The 16254-nt window shown below is 55.1% G+C and overlaps 5 protein-coding genes across 5 annotated transcripts; 2 read left to right on the top strand and 3 right to left on the bottom strand.

Moving 5' to 3' along the window:
• Positions 1 to 3676: 3676 nt before the first annotated feature.
• Positions 3677 to 5595, bottom strand: CDEST_06692 (Putative trafficking protein particle complex subunit 13). Its single transcript, XM_062922851.1, has 2 exons — positions 5380 to 5595; positions 3677 to 5259 (listed from the first exon to the last, which is right to left on the bottom strand). Exons 1-2 carry the CDS (start codon positions 5448 to 5450, stop codon positions 4302 to 4304), a joined length of 1029 nt encoding a protein of 342 aa, XP_062778902.1. The 5' UTR covers positions 5451 to 5595; the 3' UTR covers positions 3677 to 4301.
• A 470-nt stretch (positions 5596 to 6065) lies between these two features.
• CDEST_06693 (Putative KH domain containing protein RIK/BLOM7) lies at positions 6066 to 8438 on the bottom strand. Its single transcript, XM_062922852.1, has 8 exons — positions 8113 to 8438; positions 7822 to 8054; positions 7624 to 7645; positions 7515 to 7567; positions 7296 to 7460; positions 7042 to 7250; positions 6354 to 6990; positions 6066 to 6295 (listed from the first exon to the last, which is right to left on the bottom strand). The coding sequence occupies exons 1-8, from the start codon at positions 8312 to 8314 to the stop codon at positions 6272 to 6274; spliced, it is 1545 nt and encodes a 514-aa protein (XP_062778903.1). The 5' UTR covers positions 8315 to 8438; the 3' UTR covers positions 6066 to 6271.
• Positions 8439 to 8669: 231 nt separating this feature from the next.
• On the top strand, positions 8670 to 10723 carry CDEST_06694 (Putative ACT domain-containing protein). Its single transcript, XM_062922853.1, has 3 exons — positions 8670 to 9492; positions 9554 to 10398; positions 10453 to 10723. The coding sequence occupies exons 2-3, from the start codon at positions 9620 to 9622 to the stop codon at positions 10631 to 10633; spliced, it is 960 nt and encodes a 319-aa protein (XP_062778904.1). The 5' UTR covers positions 8670 to 9492; positions 9554 to 9619; the 3' UTR covers positions 10634 to 10723.
• A 1-nt stretch (position 10724) lies between these two features.
• Positions 10725 to 12129, bottom strand: CDEST_06695 (Putative aspartate/ornithine carbamoyltransferase). The gene is made up of 3 exons (XM_062922854.1): positions 11635 to 12129; positions 10891 to 11581; positions 10725 to 10839 (listed from the first exon to the last, which is right to left on the bottom strand). Exons 1-3 carry the CDS (start codon positions 11962 to 11964, stop codon positions 10799 to 10801), a joined length of 1062 nt encoding a protein of 353 aa, XP_062778905.1. The 5' UTR covers positions 11965 to 12129; the 3' UTR covers positions 10725 to 10798.
• Positions 12130 to 12552: 423 nt separating this feature from the next.
• CDEST_06696 (uncharacterized protein) lies at positions 12553 to 15708 on the top strand. The gene is made up of 3 exons (XM_062922855.1): positions 12553 to 13615; positions 13732 to 14694; positions 14798 to 15708. Exons 1-3 carry the CDS (start codon positions 12856 to 12858, stop codon positions 15613 to 15615), a joined length of 2541 nt encoding a protein of 846 aa, XP_062778906.1. The 5' UTR covers positions 12553 to 12855; the 3' UTR covers positions 15616 to 15708.
• The last annotated feature ends 546 nt before the right edge of the window (positions 15709 to 16254 follow it).

Here is a 16254-nt window from a genome sequence, read left to right on the forward strand (position 1 = left end):
CTGGCGTATCCGACAAGTCCATTCCTCAGGCTTCGCTGAACCGGCCTGGCGGATATCTGACGTGTTTCACACCGACTTGTTTTACTTTCTTCTTCCTCGACGCGAGATCTCAGAAGACAGGAAGAAGCAACGACACGTGCAGTAAGACCCCATCGAAGAATGTCTCTCGGTCACCGTTACTATGTCTCGCGTTCTCCTTCTGGCTGTTCCCATCAAGTTGCCAACAGCTCTTGTCAATTGTTCATCCCCAGCACATGATACATCATACAGTTAACTCCGCGTGGTGGCCGCGGATGCAGATAAGGTATGCCCGAGTTGGTGAGGCGCGAAAACAGTTCTCGGAAGTTCGAAGCAAGCCCCCTTGTCCTCCCTTGTGGTCCCTGAACTAGCGTATCCAGGGAAAAACCTGGTTGGCCAGCAAACCTCATCAAGACTTGCGCCGCCCTCCTGCGGGCAACGACACTCACTCACACTCAGGGCCCTGGGCGCCGCTGTCCCCCCTCCTCCTCTCTGGATCACTCACACCGTCACGGGCAATTGCTTGTCGATCAACTGGAAACCGCCGTGGTTCTGTTTTCCATAGCTCCACCTAGCCCACAGTTGCTGCCACGCTGATTCTGCCCGTCAGACCCTTTTGGTGCCTGTCTCGCGAACTCGGTCCACCAGGAACGCTGGAATGACCATCGACATCCACATCCTTCTCCCCCCTCTTCCTCTAGCATCCACCCTCACTCCTCTTCGAGCCCTTGACTTGGGGATCTTCTATTCAGCTCCAAGGCTGTCCATCACCGGAAATTCCCCAACGTCGTGTAAATCGCTCTTCCCTTCCCCTCACTCGCCATTCATTTCTGCCGCCAGTGACGCCCGACATCATGTGGTGTACAGATCGGTACCTGATCCTCATTCCCACTTCTGGCCCCCAGTCATTCAGTATCTCGCATTCCCATTGCCTCCATGAAAGTCTTGGACACCTGCTCCAATGAGGGGAGAAATCTGAAATGTGAGCTACGAATACCTAGGTACCTAGCACTAGCTTGCCATGCCCTGCACGTTTCCCAGGATAGAGGTCCTGTTCAATGCAACCGCGACTACTGCAAAGCAACCTCAATCCTATCCCACTGGACTTCGCCAGAGTCCGCCTGTCCTGCAGACACATCTGTTTCCACGCCTGTTTCTTCGCAAACGCACGTGTGAGAAGCCTTTCTCCCTCCGATGGAACAAATCCCGGCACTGCGTTCGTTGCTGAATGTGTACGACCACGCACGCTTCCTTCCATCTCACGACACCAAAATACACACCGCACCAACAAGAAGAATAATCACGGCAAACTAGCAGCAAAGTCTGCAGTCACCACTTGCCGTCCGCTCTCTGAGCCTCCTCGGTCTCGTCCTCTAAATTACAATGGAGACAATCATTACCTCATGACCCAACCAGCACGGAACAAACATCCTCTTGTCCTGAGATGCCGCGGTCCGACACTTGGCTCTCATCTCCAGACTCCAGCCCCATCTCCATCCTGGCCAACATGACAAGACTTTTTTTTTTTTTACCAGATTCAAATTCCCTCGGGACGAAAACCACCCAGGGTTCGACCTCTTGGGTGCTATTCGCCCTGGTGGGTCATATCCACTGACTGTCGTATCCCAGAGTCATCGTCATGGATGTCGACAGTATCGAGACCCTTGGTCGCTTGTCCTTCACTGACTCTGCTGAATGCTAAACCTCCCTATCACGACGTATATCGCCCTACGATGATGATTCATCCCATTCTTCAGACAAACGATTCTCCGCCAGCCTAAACGAACAAAAACAAATACTCGGTCACGATCTGTTCATCCAACGTCACAGCCTGGATGGATGCGAGAGCCTTTGGCATCCGGCACCCGGCCAACCATGCACATTGCTCAGGGGTTTCAGGCTCATGCTTCACACCCTCTTTCCCTCTCACTCTATGGATTAACCCCCAACGCCTTCTCATGGCTCTCACGCGCAACTCATGGGATCGGTTGCAATTAATCTAACGCTTTCCAACACATGCGGTATCTTAACGAATTGGAATGGTTGAGTAAGATCAGTGCAAAGTGCCAAAGAAGCATCAACCATGGCGGTCCACATCCCACCCACCACATCTTCTTGTCCACTAAACTTCAGCTCGATTCATCATCTATGAGCGGTCGTTCCCAAGACGTACCTGCCTGTCGACCTGCAGGCATTGCAAGCCTCTAAAACCAGTGGCTGCCTTAGCATGCATCCGCGCGTCTCAGAGGGCTCGTCGACGATAACCCGAGCGAGTTTTGTTATCCCAAATGGGATCTCGCCTGCCGCGCCAACGCCTATACGGCACCTACTTCGTACACAGGCTGGACAACTGGGCATTCCTGACAACGGACGCTCAACGGGTCCAACCCCCTGTTAATCGGACGGCTGCCAGAATAAGCTACAACTCGGAAAGTCTCTCATTGCGGCGACTTGTAGTGCGCACAGAAGAAAAGATCGTCTCACTCTTAATACGCCTGATTTCACGGCCCATGGCTGATCGTAGGCCCAAGGATGTCGAACCTGACGGACAAGGATCGGCGCACAGCTTCAAGTGTCTGTGGGTGGTGCCCCCTTCCCCCTCCCCGGAGAGCCCATTGAGGACCACCTCCCATTGGCGCCAAAAAGCAAACACCAGCCAGCACCGGCAGATGCCCGCCGTGTCACTTAAAGCACTTGTCACGTCTTGGAATGTTGTCTACTCTACGGAGTATGTATCCGTCCTTTCGTCGCCTGCCGCCCAATCCCTGATCCTATATCTCGTCGTGTGAGGTTGCTTCCCTCAGACCCGCAGTGAGGCCGGCACACAGTTTCGGAGACGGTTGGGCATGAACACACACATTGGCGGTCCAGGATCATGGACGGTTCGACGGGAAGGTCAGCCACTGCAGACTCCTAGTCTGCAGCCAGCCAAAAGGCATGAAGAAACCTTTGTTTCAGATGTTGCCTACATACCGACTCAACTCACACGCTAATCATCTAATGGCGTACGAAAATGCACTAGCTGACACTTTTCGCTTTTGTCTGCCTCCTTTGGCCCCTAGCACGCGAATGGCTACTCGTCATCTCACCGGATTTGGATCGTCCCAAAAAAAATTTTAAAAAATTTACTGCTTATCGAGCTCGCCCGCCGGGTTGGTTCAACTCATTGAGCAGAACCTGGAATACTCACATGTGCTCATAGCTGGTGCGTCCGCCCTAGGTCTCGAGGTACTACCACATATATGGACAACCCAATTTGCGTCATCTAACCCTGGTGGCTCCAACTTGGGGCGCTAGCATCACGGGTTCAAAGCTGAGTTCGAGATGGCTGCCCACAACCAGGGCACTAAGATCGAGCTGCCTTCATATAACCGCAGTTGCCTTGGAGCCCAGTACCGGTATTAGGTTGAAGAAATGAAGCTCGATCTAATTCCGGCAAAATTCTACCGCAATCAATCTCTAACAGCGGCATAGCCGCTGCAGGAGAAAAGCTTCACAACGGCGAAGCCAACCGTCGATCCGTGCCATGTAGCTGCAGGCCAAACAACAAAACTAGGTCTCTACATCTATTTCGTGCGGAGCACGACACAACAGAAGCAAAAGAGGAGCCGCCGAGCAGTGATCGTTGTGGCGGCGACCCCTTTTCGTTTCCGAAGTAGGGCCGAGATATTAGGGGACGATCCTCGGGAACTTGCGGCGGCGGCGGTGGCACGGAGCACATGTCTGTCGGTTTACGGTATTAGGACTTCTTTTAGAGTTTTGGATCTGAGATGAACTTCTGAGATCTGAAGCTGTCAAACCCAGCCACCGCTGGGAGCTGTGGCCAGAGAGGGGACTTCGGAGATCTAGTATTGATCACTGGCATGACAACTTGAGTGAAGAAGTAGTGGCGCATCTGAGCGCGAGTTGAAGAGCTCGCCGTCGGCGCTACGGTTCTGACTTGGGATTCGGAGGGTACACACTAAGCCCCTAGCTGGAGATATTTGCGAACCGCACAGCACATAAGCAGGTTCTCCTGAGCGCGGTTGCCCCCCTTTCTCGGAGGCTTCGCTATCAAACCGAGGCGCTGATGGTTAGGTCAGATCTTGGCCGTGCGCATCTAACTTCGGCTGCTGGTCGAAAGATCTCCAGCTCGAGCAGGGCGATGAGTGTTTTCCAAACGGTCGGACGATCTCTCGACGCTGGTATGTCACTGCCACCTGTTTGACCACTGGGCTCCTCTGCCCCTGGGAAAGACGCCTCAACTGGGTTGGCGTTGAAGCGCCTTCCTCCCAAGGTCGCGTTCAGGCGATGTGTCGCGTACCAAGCTTCCCCGTGGAGAGAAAGCCCCTATTCCCCATTTCCCCTCTCCACCCAATGCCCAGAATGCCGAACATGATCCGGCCGTCCTCGCCCTGCTGGGCTCGGGGAGATCCTTCGGCCTCCTCTACTACGAAGCACACCTGCTCGACCTCCCCCGGATGCAGGACCGGCCGCGCGTCCCCGTCGCTGCCGCCGCCACCAGCAGCCTCCCAGTTGCAATCCGTATACCCCAGCCCGTCCGCAAGGTCCAGCACGACCTTCTCCAGCTGAATGACGTCCTCGGAGCAGTTCTCGAGCTGCGCCTCCAGGGCCCATCGCCGGCCGCCGTGCCTCGCGGCCGGGGCGAGCGGGCCGATCTTTGTGCGGACGATGAGCGAGGACTTGCAGATGAACTGGTACAGTTTGCGGAACGTACGCGTCTTGCCCGAGGTCTCGGTCGCCTCGTAGTAGCTCACCGTCACGGCAAGGACGTGGTTTCCCTCTTCTTTCAAGTCGAAGTTCACGATGCGCTGCAGGGTGTCGCCCGGGTCGAGATCCGTACCCTTGGTATCGTCGGAAGGGTTCGGTGGGGAGAGCTCGAGTTTCTGAATCGAGTTCGCGCCGGGCGTTTTCATCTCTGCCTCGATGCGGACGTCGCGGATGCTTTTGCGCTTCGGATGGGCGGCGCCGGCAAGGGGTTGCCCTCCCGGACCTAGTGGCGCCGTGGCGGGGTCGGGGACATCGTGGTTCGCGCAGAGAGTGCAGCTGAAGACCTCGCCGACGTAGGCAGAGCCGAAGCTCAAGGGGAGGTTGAGTATTGGCGAGAGGAGGAAGGGAGCGGGATTCGTGGAGGCGGTCGTGTCGTAGGCGAGGGAGGCAGGAGTCGGGTCGGCGGGGAGGTTGGTGGGGGTCAATGGCGGGCGGACAGGGTGTTGGATGACGAGCGAGGGACGGGACAGTCTGGTCGTCATGAAGGGTTCACGGGTTAGAAAAGGTTGCTTTTGTTGTTCTACGTGCTAGAGCGGGGGACTACGATCGACGTGCGCGCGGGTGTGGTGCGGATGGGTATTGGCTGACTACCTGAGAACTTTAAGGGAGACCGAGTGTGGTTCCTTTAAAGGATCGTGAGACGGATATCTTTGGTGGCTCATTGTGTGCGGTTCTCCTCGTGTCTTCGGGACGATCGAGGGCGGGGAAATGTCGGGGACGTATGTAGGATTCCAACGGTCGTCGGAACCGGGACGGTGGAGGAGGATGGATGTGACAATTGGTGGGGGAGAGAGAGAGAGTTGGAGATGCTCAGTTGGACGAAATGACGATGGAGTCCCCAAGGTAGCTGTGGTGGATACAGCGCCCACTATCGATAAGGCAGTTGCTGGGATAGAACACCGAGTGAAGGCCCGGGTCCTGCGGCGGAGCTTTTCCCCGCATCACCCCCGGTGGCCCACTGGATTCGGGACTCCGGACCGGTGCTCAACGGATTTCGAGCAGAGTCGGGTCGAAGTAGCGTATTGGGCCGACCAGGTTTCAATCCCAATAGCTATGGAAACCCTCCGCATTTAGACTATTATCAGGAGACAATGCTATTTTAGGCAGCTGACATAGTAATCAGGCAAAGCCACTTTCTTCCCGTCGAAGAGATGGAAAAAGGTGAGACAAAAGGATAGTCCGTCCCAGACCTTCTAGGTATATCCGCAAAGCATGAAATGGACAGTTTGGCCTGGTTTGCGCAGCAGTTGAGTCCAGGCGCCAAGGTTGAAGCTTGAGTTCCGTATATTGATAAATTTTAAGTGCGTTCGTATTACTATGTCTGTTTACTCATGTGCAGACGGCATCTGCTCATCGGTCCCACAAAATTTATGGCTATCCTCTGCGACGCCTCCTATGCCATCGAAAGTGGCGCCTTCAATACATTTTATCGCCACGAAGCTGAAAGACGGGGCGCACTTCAAATACTGCCTGTTCTCTTCCTTTAGAGACCGGGCGGCGGTGGCACCTGTAACATCTGTTAGCATTGACAGCCATCAGACTCAATATCCTCACAAGCCACTCACTGCGCCGTATCCTCCAGTCCCCGGAGGCGAGCCTGATGGAGGTGGCGGGGGAGCAGAGCTCGGGGGAGGTGGCGGAGGAGCAGCCTCGCTGGGCGGCGGAGGAGGTGATGCGGAAGCTCCAGGGGGCGCCGGCGAGCCCTGCTGCTGAGCTTGCGCCGCGGCGTAATACTGCTGGTACATCTGAACGTAGGCAGCGTAACCGCCGTAGGCGGCGTACGGATCCTGTCCGCCGTAGTACTGCGCATACTGGGCCATGTAGTCGGCTCCAGCTGCAGGGCTGTTGGAACCGCCGGGAGGAGCCGGGCTGGGCGATTGAGCAGCTCCGTGGCCGCCACCATAGCCGCCGTGACCACCGTGGCCTCCATGCCCAGAGTTGTAGCCACCACCGCCATGACCGCCGTGGCCGCTGTGGCCTTGGTAACCGCCGTGACCACCGCCATGGCCGCCATCGTGGCTACGGGACCGGTCGCCATAGCCGCCATCGTGACTGCGGGATCGGTCACCATAGCCGCCGCCGCCGCCACCGCCGTAACTACGAGGCGGTCTGCTCTTGAACTCCTCGTATTGTTCCTTGACGTTCGCAATCAAGTCTTCGCAAAGTTCCTTGGCCTTCTCAACCATCTTAGGATCGGGTCCGCTGTCCCTGGTCAGTAGAGGATCGATTGGTATGTCGCTGCACAAAACTTACGCGACATGGAGAAACATTTCCTCGTCGCTCTCGCGGTTGGTGGCTGCCTCTAGGTAACCAGAGCCACGTCCTTTGATTTGGACACGGCACTGAGTCTCCTGCTGGATGTGCTTGACGTATGCACCCCCGTGGCCGACGACCTGGGCGCGAAGGTTGAATCCCGGAACGGATTCCAAGCCAATAGGAATCTTCTCCTCGGGCCATTTGCGCTAAAAGCCGTTAGATGAGAAACCACAAAGCAGCTCCATACATACTCGGCCATATTCATCCCTTTCGACTTGCTCTTGATCGCGGCGACGGAAACGGCGCTCATCGACCAGCGCAGGGAGTTCCTGTTTCATGAGTTCCTCGATCTTGGCAACGGCTTGCTCAAGACCAGTCTTCGATGTACTTGTAACATGAAGATACAAAGGCGGATTCTGCCAAGGCATGTTAGTGTGTGTATCCGGAAGAATCGGGACATGTAATCATACCGCGGCAGTAGCCATGCTCTTGTCGGGGTAATAGTTTCCTCGGGTAGTAACATCTTGCAAAGTCAACCTTTGTTCCTAACACGACGTAAATATGGGAGATGTTGCGTACCAGCACCAGTCTCTTCTTTGATCTAAATCAAGCAAATGGAGTCAGCAGGTGCCAAAGAGGGGTGATCTGTGCGAGCTATCGTGCCAAGTAAGCAGGATGATCTCGACACAAATCTATGGACATGGAAGAAAGCGGAATACGCCCGAGGCGAGGCCTGGGAGGGAATAATGATCAGTGGTTTTACACAGGAGTATTTACCATCTTCTGAGTCGACCCCTTGGTCAAGAGGTACCTGTTGCGAAGGTCGTTCACTTCAATGTCTTTGATGTAGTCGCCGTCGGCAATGTACATCTCGCCATTGATAGTGTTGGCCGGATCGGGCGACTGCGCGCCGCCGGCAGGAGGAGTCGCGGTCTTGATTGGGGGAACATCGACGTGCTGGATGCCTTTCTTCGCCTGGAGTTGAGCATTGATTCGAGCGGCGGCGGCGGCTAGGAGTCTAAAGTCAGCTGTTGATCTTGTTGTAGAAGTACACGAAGAAGTCCGTACCGGCCGCAGCAGCGGCATCCACGGGCGACTTCTTGGGTTCGGTGGCATGATCGGCCGCTATAGGGCTACGATCTCTCGCCGATTCCGAGCGTCTTGAAGTCGGCGATCGTGAGCGGCGGTCGAATCTCGACGCCTTGCGCGGCTCGGGTTCTGTTTGGTCGAAGCGCGAACGCTTGGCGGAGCGTCGCTCGGAGTCGTCCATTGCAGCTGCGCGCGAATGCCAGTGGCTCTGTATACAATCGTCGCCGATATAGGGGTACGGATCGATTCTGGCGTGTGTCGGGAAAATGCGCAAGTGCCCGTGGATCAACGGACGGCAAGTGGAATTTTTGGGTAAATTTTACGAGGTTTGAAGCTCTTCGGAGGTGGAGCCTTGCGAATGGCCGAGCCAGAGACACTCAACTGGTCTGTGCGGTGATACGGTCCCTTCCGTCACCAACTTAGCGCCTCAGGTGTCAGACTTAACTGCTGTGTTTTTCACCAGCCACACACACATGGCTGCATCGGAGCGAATATCGGCATTGACCCGGGACGCGCGAATCTCCTTCCGGCGTCGTCTCTGAACCATTTCAATGACTCCCAGTTGGTACCGAGTGCAAATAGTTTATTCCATTACAAAACGAAGTCCGAAACCAATATGTCGATGAGGTATACGCATATGCCTTGCGACTGATGTCGGTCCCCTTGGGACCGGAAGCATATCGACACACAAGTTCTCTTCCGTCACATCTATTGCCCACTCTCCTTGTTCTCCGCCTTTTGAGAGTTTTCAAAATATCGTACTTCTGTCTCTTTCTCGAAGCTGTTGCCAATGGACCGTCTCGACAACTTTTAACAATATAAAAGGGAAATCATCGATACCAAGGGTCGCGTCAAGTATTGTTGGTGAGGTGATAATAAAAGAGATTAGGTGAAAGCTGCATTCAGCGGCGTTGCAGCTTGTTGTGTCATACGACTGAAGTCAGATGAAGTAGCTAGGACAGGTTGCCGGATAATAAGTTGGCTACCGCCTGGGCAAGTATAATGTTGAATCTTGAAATGGATTAGTTGAGTATCAAGCAAGGTGGCTTGGTTGTTGGTTTAGATAGGTAGGCACGTATGTACGGTTTGCAACTATCTTGTGTCGAGATGGCAATTACATTGCCAATGCTGCCAAGGGCCAGTTAACTGACACAGTGTAGGATGCAACCCCGCACCCTCCAATTCCGACCCCGCGATGCAGAGGCAACGGAAGCCCACTTGCTCGCTGAAAACCCTTGCTGGTAGCTGATCCGTGCTCTATGACCCCTGCCAGCGGTCAGCTCCCCTGCCTCCGACTTGCCTCCGAACAATCATCCCCCAAATCTCCTCAAATTTTCCCGGTGGAACTTGTCACATACGGTGAGTCAGTTGGCCCTTATCTCTCCGACCATTGTCCCTCGAGCTCATCATACATCTACAGGTCTTGAGATCCGTCCTTCGTCTGGTCAAGAGAGCAATTGGTTGTTCTCGCAATTGATCAGGAAAGATGGCGTCTCGTCGCCTCGTTTCCACCTCGCTATGGCGGGCCGCCGCTGCCCCGGCCCAAGCGACATCGCTCTCCGCCGCCGCACGATGGAGCTCGACCACCAGCTCGACCTCTGCCATTGCCTACAAGGCTCTTCGACGCCGCTCGGCGCCTCTGCCCGTGAGCGACAGCCCGCCCGCCTGGTCCGCCCAGGCAGCGGTCTCCAACATCCTCTACGACATGCCCTCGCCGTCGTCGCAGCCCCCGAAGCGTCACATCCTCAACTGTCTTGTCCAAAACGAGCCTGGTGTGCTGTCCCGCGTCTCGGGCATTCTCGCCGCGCGCGGTTTCAACATCGACTCTCTTGTTGTCTGCAGCACCGAGGTCGATGACCTGTCCCGCATGACCATCGTCCTGACCGGACAGGATGGCGTTGTCGAGCAGGCCCGGCGCCAATTGGAGGACCTCGTCCCCGTCTGGGCTGTGCTGGACTACACCAATGCCGCTCTGGTCCAGCGCGAGCTTCTGCTGGCCAAGATCAACATTCTGGGACCCGAGTACTTCGAGGAGCTGCTCGCTCACCACCGTGAGATGACAGCTGCCGATGCCGACAGCGAGCACGCCCTCGAGGCTGAGCAGCAGTCGCTGGAGGAGGTCGCCAAGGACTTTCACCCCAGCAAACTTGCCGTCAGTCAGGCCCTGCGTCACAAGCACGAACATCTCAAGTCCATCACCTACTTCGCCCACCAGTTCGGAGGAAAGGTTCTGGATATCAGCACCAACAGCTGCATTGTGGAAGTGTAAGTCTGACCCTCCGCTGACCGAGACCGTTCGCATAATGACACATTGCGCAGATCCGCCAAGCCGTCTAGAATCGACTCTTTCCTGAAGCTCATCGGACCTTTCGGTATCCTTGAGTCAGCCCGTACCGGTCTCATGGCCCTGCCCCGTTCGCCGTTGTACGGACCCAACGAGGAGACGATTCTGAAGGAGGCAGACGAGGTCGTTGACGCTAGCCAGCTTCCTCCCGGTTAAGCGATTTTATATTAGAGAACATCAGGCGTTGGTAAAAAGGGGTATTGCCATCTTTCAATGCTACCAAGCTGCTATTCAATCTGTACCATTTGTTTGCCAAGAAAGAAAACGCCTCGCCTTTTTTTCGTATTGCTGTGATCATTTTGAACGCCGAGACATATGCCATTAGATCTTGCCCTTGTTAACAACGAAGCCCTCAAGGGCGGCTTTTGAGATTGTTAGCGTGGAAAAGATTGCGAGGGACCGAGAAAACCTACAAACAGCAGCCCACAGACGGTTTTCCGCCTCAGGGAAGACCAAGGAGCGAGGGCTGTAGAAGACCTCATCGGCGACCTCCTCGGGGTGACGGGGCAGGCAGTGCATAAACTTCCAACCCTCATTGGCACCGCCACGCTTGGCCAGGTCATTAGTGATTTGGTAGCCAGCAAAGGCCTTGAGGCGCTTCTGGGCCTCGGCCTCCTGACCCATAGATACCCAGGTGTCCGTCACCAAGATGTCGGCGTTCTTGATAGCTTCCTCGGGGACGGTGGTCTCGGTGAGCTTGCCGGGAGAGGCTACGCCGTGAGCCGCAGAGGCAATGACGGCCTTCATGGCGTCGGGGATGCCATAGCCGGCGGGGGAGGCCACGGCGATGTCGACACCCATCTTCACGCAGCCGATTGCCAGGTCGAAGAGGACGTTATTGGAGTCACCGATCCAAGCGACCTTCAGTCCCTTCAGGCCAAGATCGGCCTTGTCGGAGGTGGTGTAGGCCGGGAAAGCTTCGTGGATGGTCAAGAAATCGGCAATGATTTGCAGAGGATGGTAGTCATCGGACAGGGCGTTGATTACGGGCACGCTCGAGTCCTTGGCCAGACCGGCGACGTCAGAGTGAGGACCAACGCGGGCAACCATGCAGGAAGTCATGGAAGAAATGACTTTGGAGGTGTCGTACAGGGACTCATTGACCTGAGTGATGTTAGCCAAGCACTGGCACATGATGGGAGCTTCGGTTTACAAACCCCGAGTTGGATATCGTCCTTGCCCAGGAACATGGGATGGCCGCCCATCAGAGCCACAGCAGCCTCGGTCGACACACGAGTGCGGGTACTTCGCTTGCTGAACAACATAGCAACTGACTTGCCCGTCAGGCCCGTGGCGAGCGCCTGGGGGACATTGCCGGACTTGACGGCGGTCTTGTTCGAAGCGGCATTGCGGACGAGGGTAGCGAACTCAGCGGGGCTCAGGTCCGCAATGGACATCAAGTGGCGCGGGCCGGTTGACTGTGAGTAGGCGCGGCTCTGGACGCCATTGAGAGCTTGACGAGTGACTCGGAAAGCTGTTTGCTTCATGCTGGGCAACTCAATAACTAAGAAAATTGGGTAGGCGAGAGGGGGTGTTGAGATTACTTCCGGAGGGAGTAGTGCTGCCCAATTGAGTGCCTGAGAGCTTTGAAATTTTCCTGAGAAGGAATATGAACAAGTCGCAATTATTCTCGGATTGCGTTGGTGTTCAAATTGACGTGTGCTTTTAAAGATAAAGCTGGTTGAGTCACAGATGGATAGCTTCACATGAGAGACAATAGCGACTGGGTCCTCGACAAACTCTCGCCCCGGGCAGCTGCAAACTCAACGGGTCTCCTCACCGCTTTACACCGAAAATTTCAGAGCTGGCCCAGTAGGGGCCCCGAAGCTTCAGTGCTTCAGTGCTTCAGCGTGTTGCAGGGCATGTAATGCAAGGCCAAAAGGATGCTACAGGGGACTGATCGTTTGCAGGAGCCCAGACCGGTCCGGTGCAACCGCCGTAACCGGAACGTGGCAGGTTGCATGTCTCTGGGAATGGACCGTGCCCCCACCACCCACTGCCCCCCTCAGCGGCCCAGCCAGGAACGAAGCAAACGAGGGAAGATCATCCCCAGCCATCCACTCCGTGCAAGTCGGCCCTGCTGACCAGATCTCGTCTCATTGGTTTCAGCTGACCTCCACCCCAGCATCTTCAACTGCACAGCCCGTCCTAGGATGAACCAAGTTACTTGACATCATCACCATTACGAATCCCGGCCGTTTTGGTTCTCCGGACACCATCAGATACTTGTACACTTCTCCCTGCATTCTTCCATTCTGTACGCTTTTCTCTGTTTCACAATCGTCTACGTTCTCGACCGGCGATGACTGTCTTCTCTCTATTTTAATCCGACTACCCACCTCTCGCGAATTACGATCACGACGCCCGTCTATTCCACCATGGCCGAAGACGAGGAGAGATCGCCACTGCTGGCGCCCAAGGGAAAGGGAAGAGCGGGAGATGACTCTTCGCTGTCCGAGTCAGCACCTCTGCTGTCCAGCTCGTCTGCGACTCCCCGATACGATGGCGAGCAAGACGACCCCGAGACCTCTCGTGCGCCCTCCCTCGCCTCGAATCCCCCAAAGGCTAAGGGCTCTTCTATTCGATGGGCATCTCTCATCTCAATATTGGTGCTGATACTGTTGGTCATCGGCATCATGGCTGGCTGCTTCTTTGTGCCCTCGGCTGTCCAGGAGTACGCCAAGCAGGCCGCGGTCGTCGAGCCGACAAACCTGGCCCTGGAATCCATTACGACCGACGGTGTACGAGCCCGTGTACAAGCGAACTTCAGACTCGACGGCTCTCGGGTGCAAGACACAACATCTCGGAGGATCGGAAAAATTACAACATGGATTGTGAGGCAGTTGGGGACGGAAAAGACCAAGGTCGGCGTCTATTTGCCGGAGTTCGACGGCGCATTGCTTGGTACCGCTGTGGTGCCGCCACTCACCGTCAGCATCGTCGATGGCCAGACCACTGCGATTGACTTCATCGCTGAACTGTCGCCCGGCGACGCTGAAGCATATCGAAAGATTGCCAACGAATGGCTGGACGGGAAGCTTGACCAGCTAAAAGTACTTGGAAAGGCCGAGATCCCACTTCGGTCAGGGATCTTCCCGCTGGGCACCCACCCAGTCAGCGAGGTTTTGGTTTTTGAAGGTCAATCACTCTACCGCTCCTTCGCCTCCCTGTACTTCGGAGAGAAAGCACTGCTTTGAATATCATTACGCACTGTTTACGCATTTTTCAAAGCTCAGAACTAATGCATCACGTAGCGAACCAAATCCCAACGCTGCCGCAGTACAACATCTCGCGTCTCAACTTCCGAGACGTTCCAGACCGGGAAGGGCAGCGAACAGCAGTTGGCGCCGACGTAACCATCACGGCATATAACGAGTTCCCAGTCAGTCTAGACGTACCCGAACTTGGGTTTGAGGTGCTTGTCCCCAACTGTAATTCTTTCGACCCATACATCCTTCTCGCGGACGCCACCACCAAGCCTCTCGCTATCAAGCCGCGGAGCGATGTCACTGTCAACGTCTCTGGCATCATCCGAGAGCTGCCCAAATCTTTGACTCGAATCTGTCCCAATTCTAAGTCGTCGCCTCTGGACAAATTCCTGGAACAGTACATGCACGGCGAGGCGGCTACCGTTTACGTCCGGGGCCGGAAAATGCCCGACTCAGACACACCTGACTGGGTTGGCGATATCTTGTCCGAGATCACCGTGCCTGTGCCCTTCCCGGGGCAGGGGTTCGACAATCTCATCAAGAGCTTTTCGCTCACTGACGTGAACTTTCAACTTCCCGACCCGATGGCGGACCCGGATGACCCGGATGGAGCTCCCAAGGTCTCTGGTACGGTTGAGGTACTCGCCAGCCTGCCGAAGGAGATGAACTTTGATATCAATGTCACGGACTTGCGGGCCACTGCAGACGTCATGTATCAGCACAAGAAGCTTGGCGAGCTCAACCTGGACAAGTGGCAACCCGCAAACTCGACCAAGGTAGAAGGCACTGAGAAGCAGGATCCACTCCTGAAGATTATGTCTCGAGTCGTCGATGCCCCGCTCAACATCACCGACGGCGATGTGTTGACGGATGTGATGCAGAAACTCATCTTCGGCGGCAAGGAAGTCTTGTTGGACGTCAAGGCCAGTGTTGACATCCGCGTCAACACGGCTCTTGGGAACTTGGTTCTGAAGGATGTCCCTGCAGAGGGCAAAATCCCAGTAAAACGTCCGTACTAAGTCCGACACTGTCCGTATCATCGTGGGTTGATTTCTTTTGTCCCTGCTCACGAAGGGGGACTGCTGGGTCACAATGACTTACATTGGTGCAGCTCTGCCTGGCGACACCATGGGCAACATACATCCGCAAGTCGGAGATGTCAAGATCATCAGCACCTCTTCGTCGTCGATGACGATCGAGGCGTCAGTCAACATCACGAACCCCACGCCGTACACGGCTGTTGTTCCGTATGTCAATATCCACATTGTCAGGGATGGCTTCGTACTTGGGAGTGCGACCGCGGAAAACATGAAGGTTGTCAAAGGCGAGAACACCAACTTAATCGTCAAGGCGACATGGGATCCCGCGGTAGGGGGCGAAGCGAGTCGGAAGGTTGCCAGCGACATGATATCGGAGTATTTGTCGGGTCGCAACATCACCATAGATGTGAAGACTCATCGGGGAACCATTCCGGCTGCCCCCTTGATCGGCGAGGGCCTTTCCAAGCTGAACATCAGCATTGCCGCTCCCAAGCTGGATCTTCCCGGAGAAGGAGAAAGAAAGGGGCACTTCATCAGAGACGCGACTTTCCATTTATTGTCTTCCACAGCGACGTTCACGCTGGTATCCCCCCTGCGATATAACACCATCTATGTCGATTGGATTAACGCCACAGCGTTATACAACCACACAGAGTCAGTTGGGCGCATTGTCTACGACCTGCCTTTTGCGGCGCCTCCGGGAACGTCTACCACGCCTAAGCTGCCTGTGGACTGGTCCATGGGGTCTGTGGGCTATGACGCTGTGAAAAGGGCGCTTGGGGGGGCCCTGAAACTTGACGCAATCGCGAATGTTACAGTCAGGATTGGCAATTGGAAGGAAACGGTCTGGTATGAGGGCCAGGGAATTGGGGCCAGTATTCGCTTGTAGTTGGTTATCGGGTTCGGCGTTATTGGGTCATTATTGGGTTGGGCGGCTGTTGTAAGCGCCTTGCGCGCAAAGCGACGTGAAAACACATAGTTACGAACTGGTAATCCAAGTACAAATCACAGAATAGCCTCGTGGCTCTGTGAGTATGTGAATAGATACTGCTTGTCCAGTACCCCTGTCGATGGCTATCCATATATGACAAGAGCAGAGTACTCCATTGGTTTCACTGATCCAGAAGGAGCCTGTAGTCAAGACATTTTTCTCACTCTCACAGACAAGCGCAGTTCGTCTTGGGGAAGATGTTAGTAGTCAACTGACGGCTCTTGAAGAACGCCGAGGGGATCAGCTTTAGTCGTCATCCCATTCCATCATGTTCGGTGCTGGTGAATGAGATTCCACGCCCCTTACGTTTGGCAGAAGTACTAATCAAAACAACCTGGTTTCTACCTCTCAGTAAGATCACGAGTTTGAATAGATGTCGTTCAGTCGCTCTGCTCAAGGACTCGCTATTACTACTCAAGAATTACATCAATTCAGCCTAAAATCCATGTGAAAATTAGTATTAGTCAACCACCCCATACCTACTACACTCAGTCGGAGATGCCGCCCATCTCACTCATAGTAACCACAGTGCGCAAG

The sequence above is a fragment of the Colletotrichum destructivum genome, chromosome 4 (assembly GCF_034447905.1).
Source record: "Colletotrichum destructivum chromosome 4, complete sequence".
NCBI classification, from domain to species: Eukaryota; Fungi; Ascomycota; class Sordariomycetes; order Glomerellales; family Glomerellaceae; genus Colletotrichum; species Colletotrichum destructivum.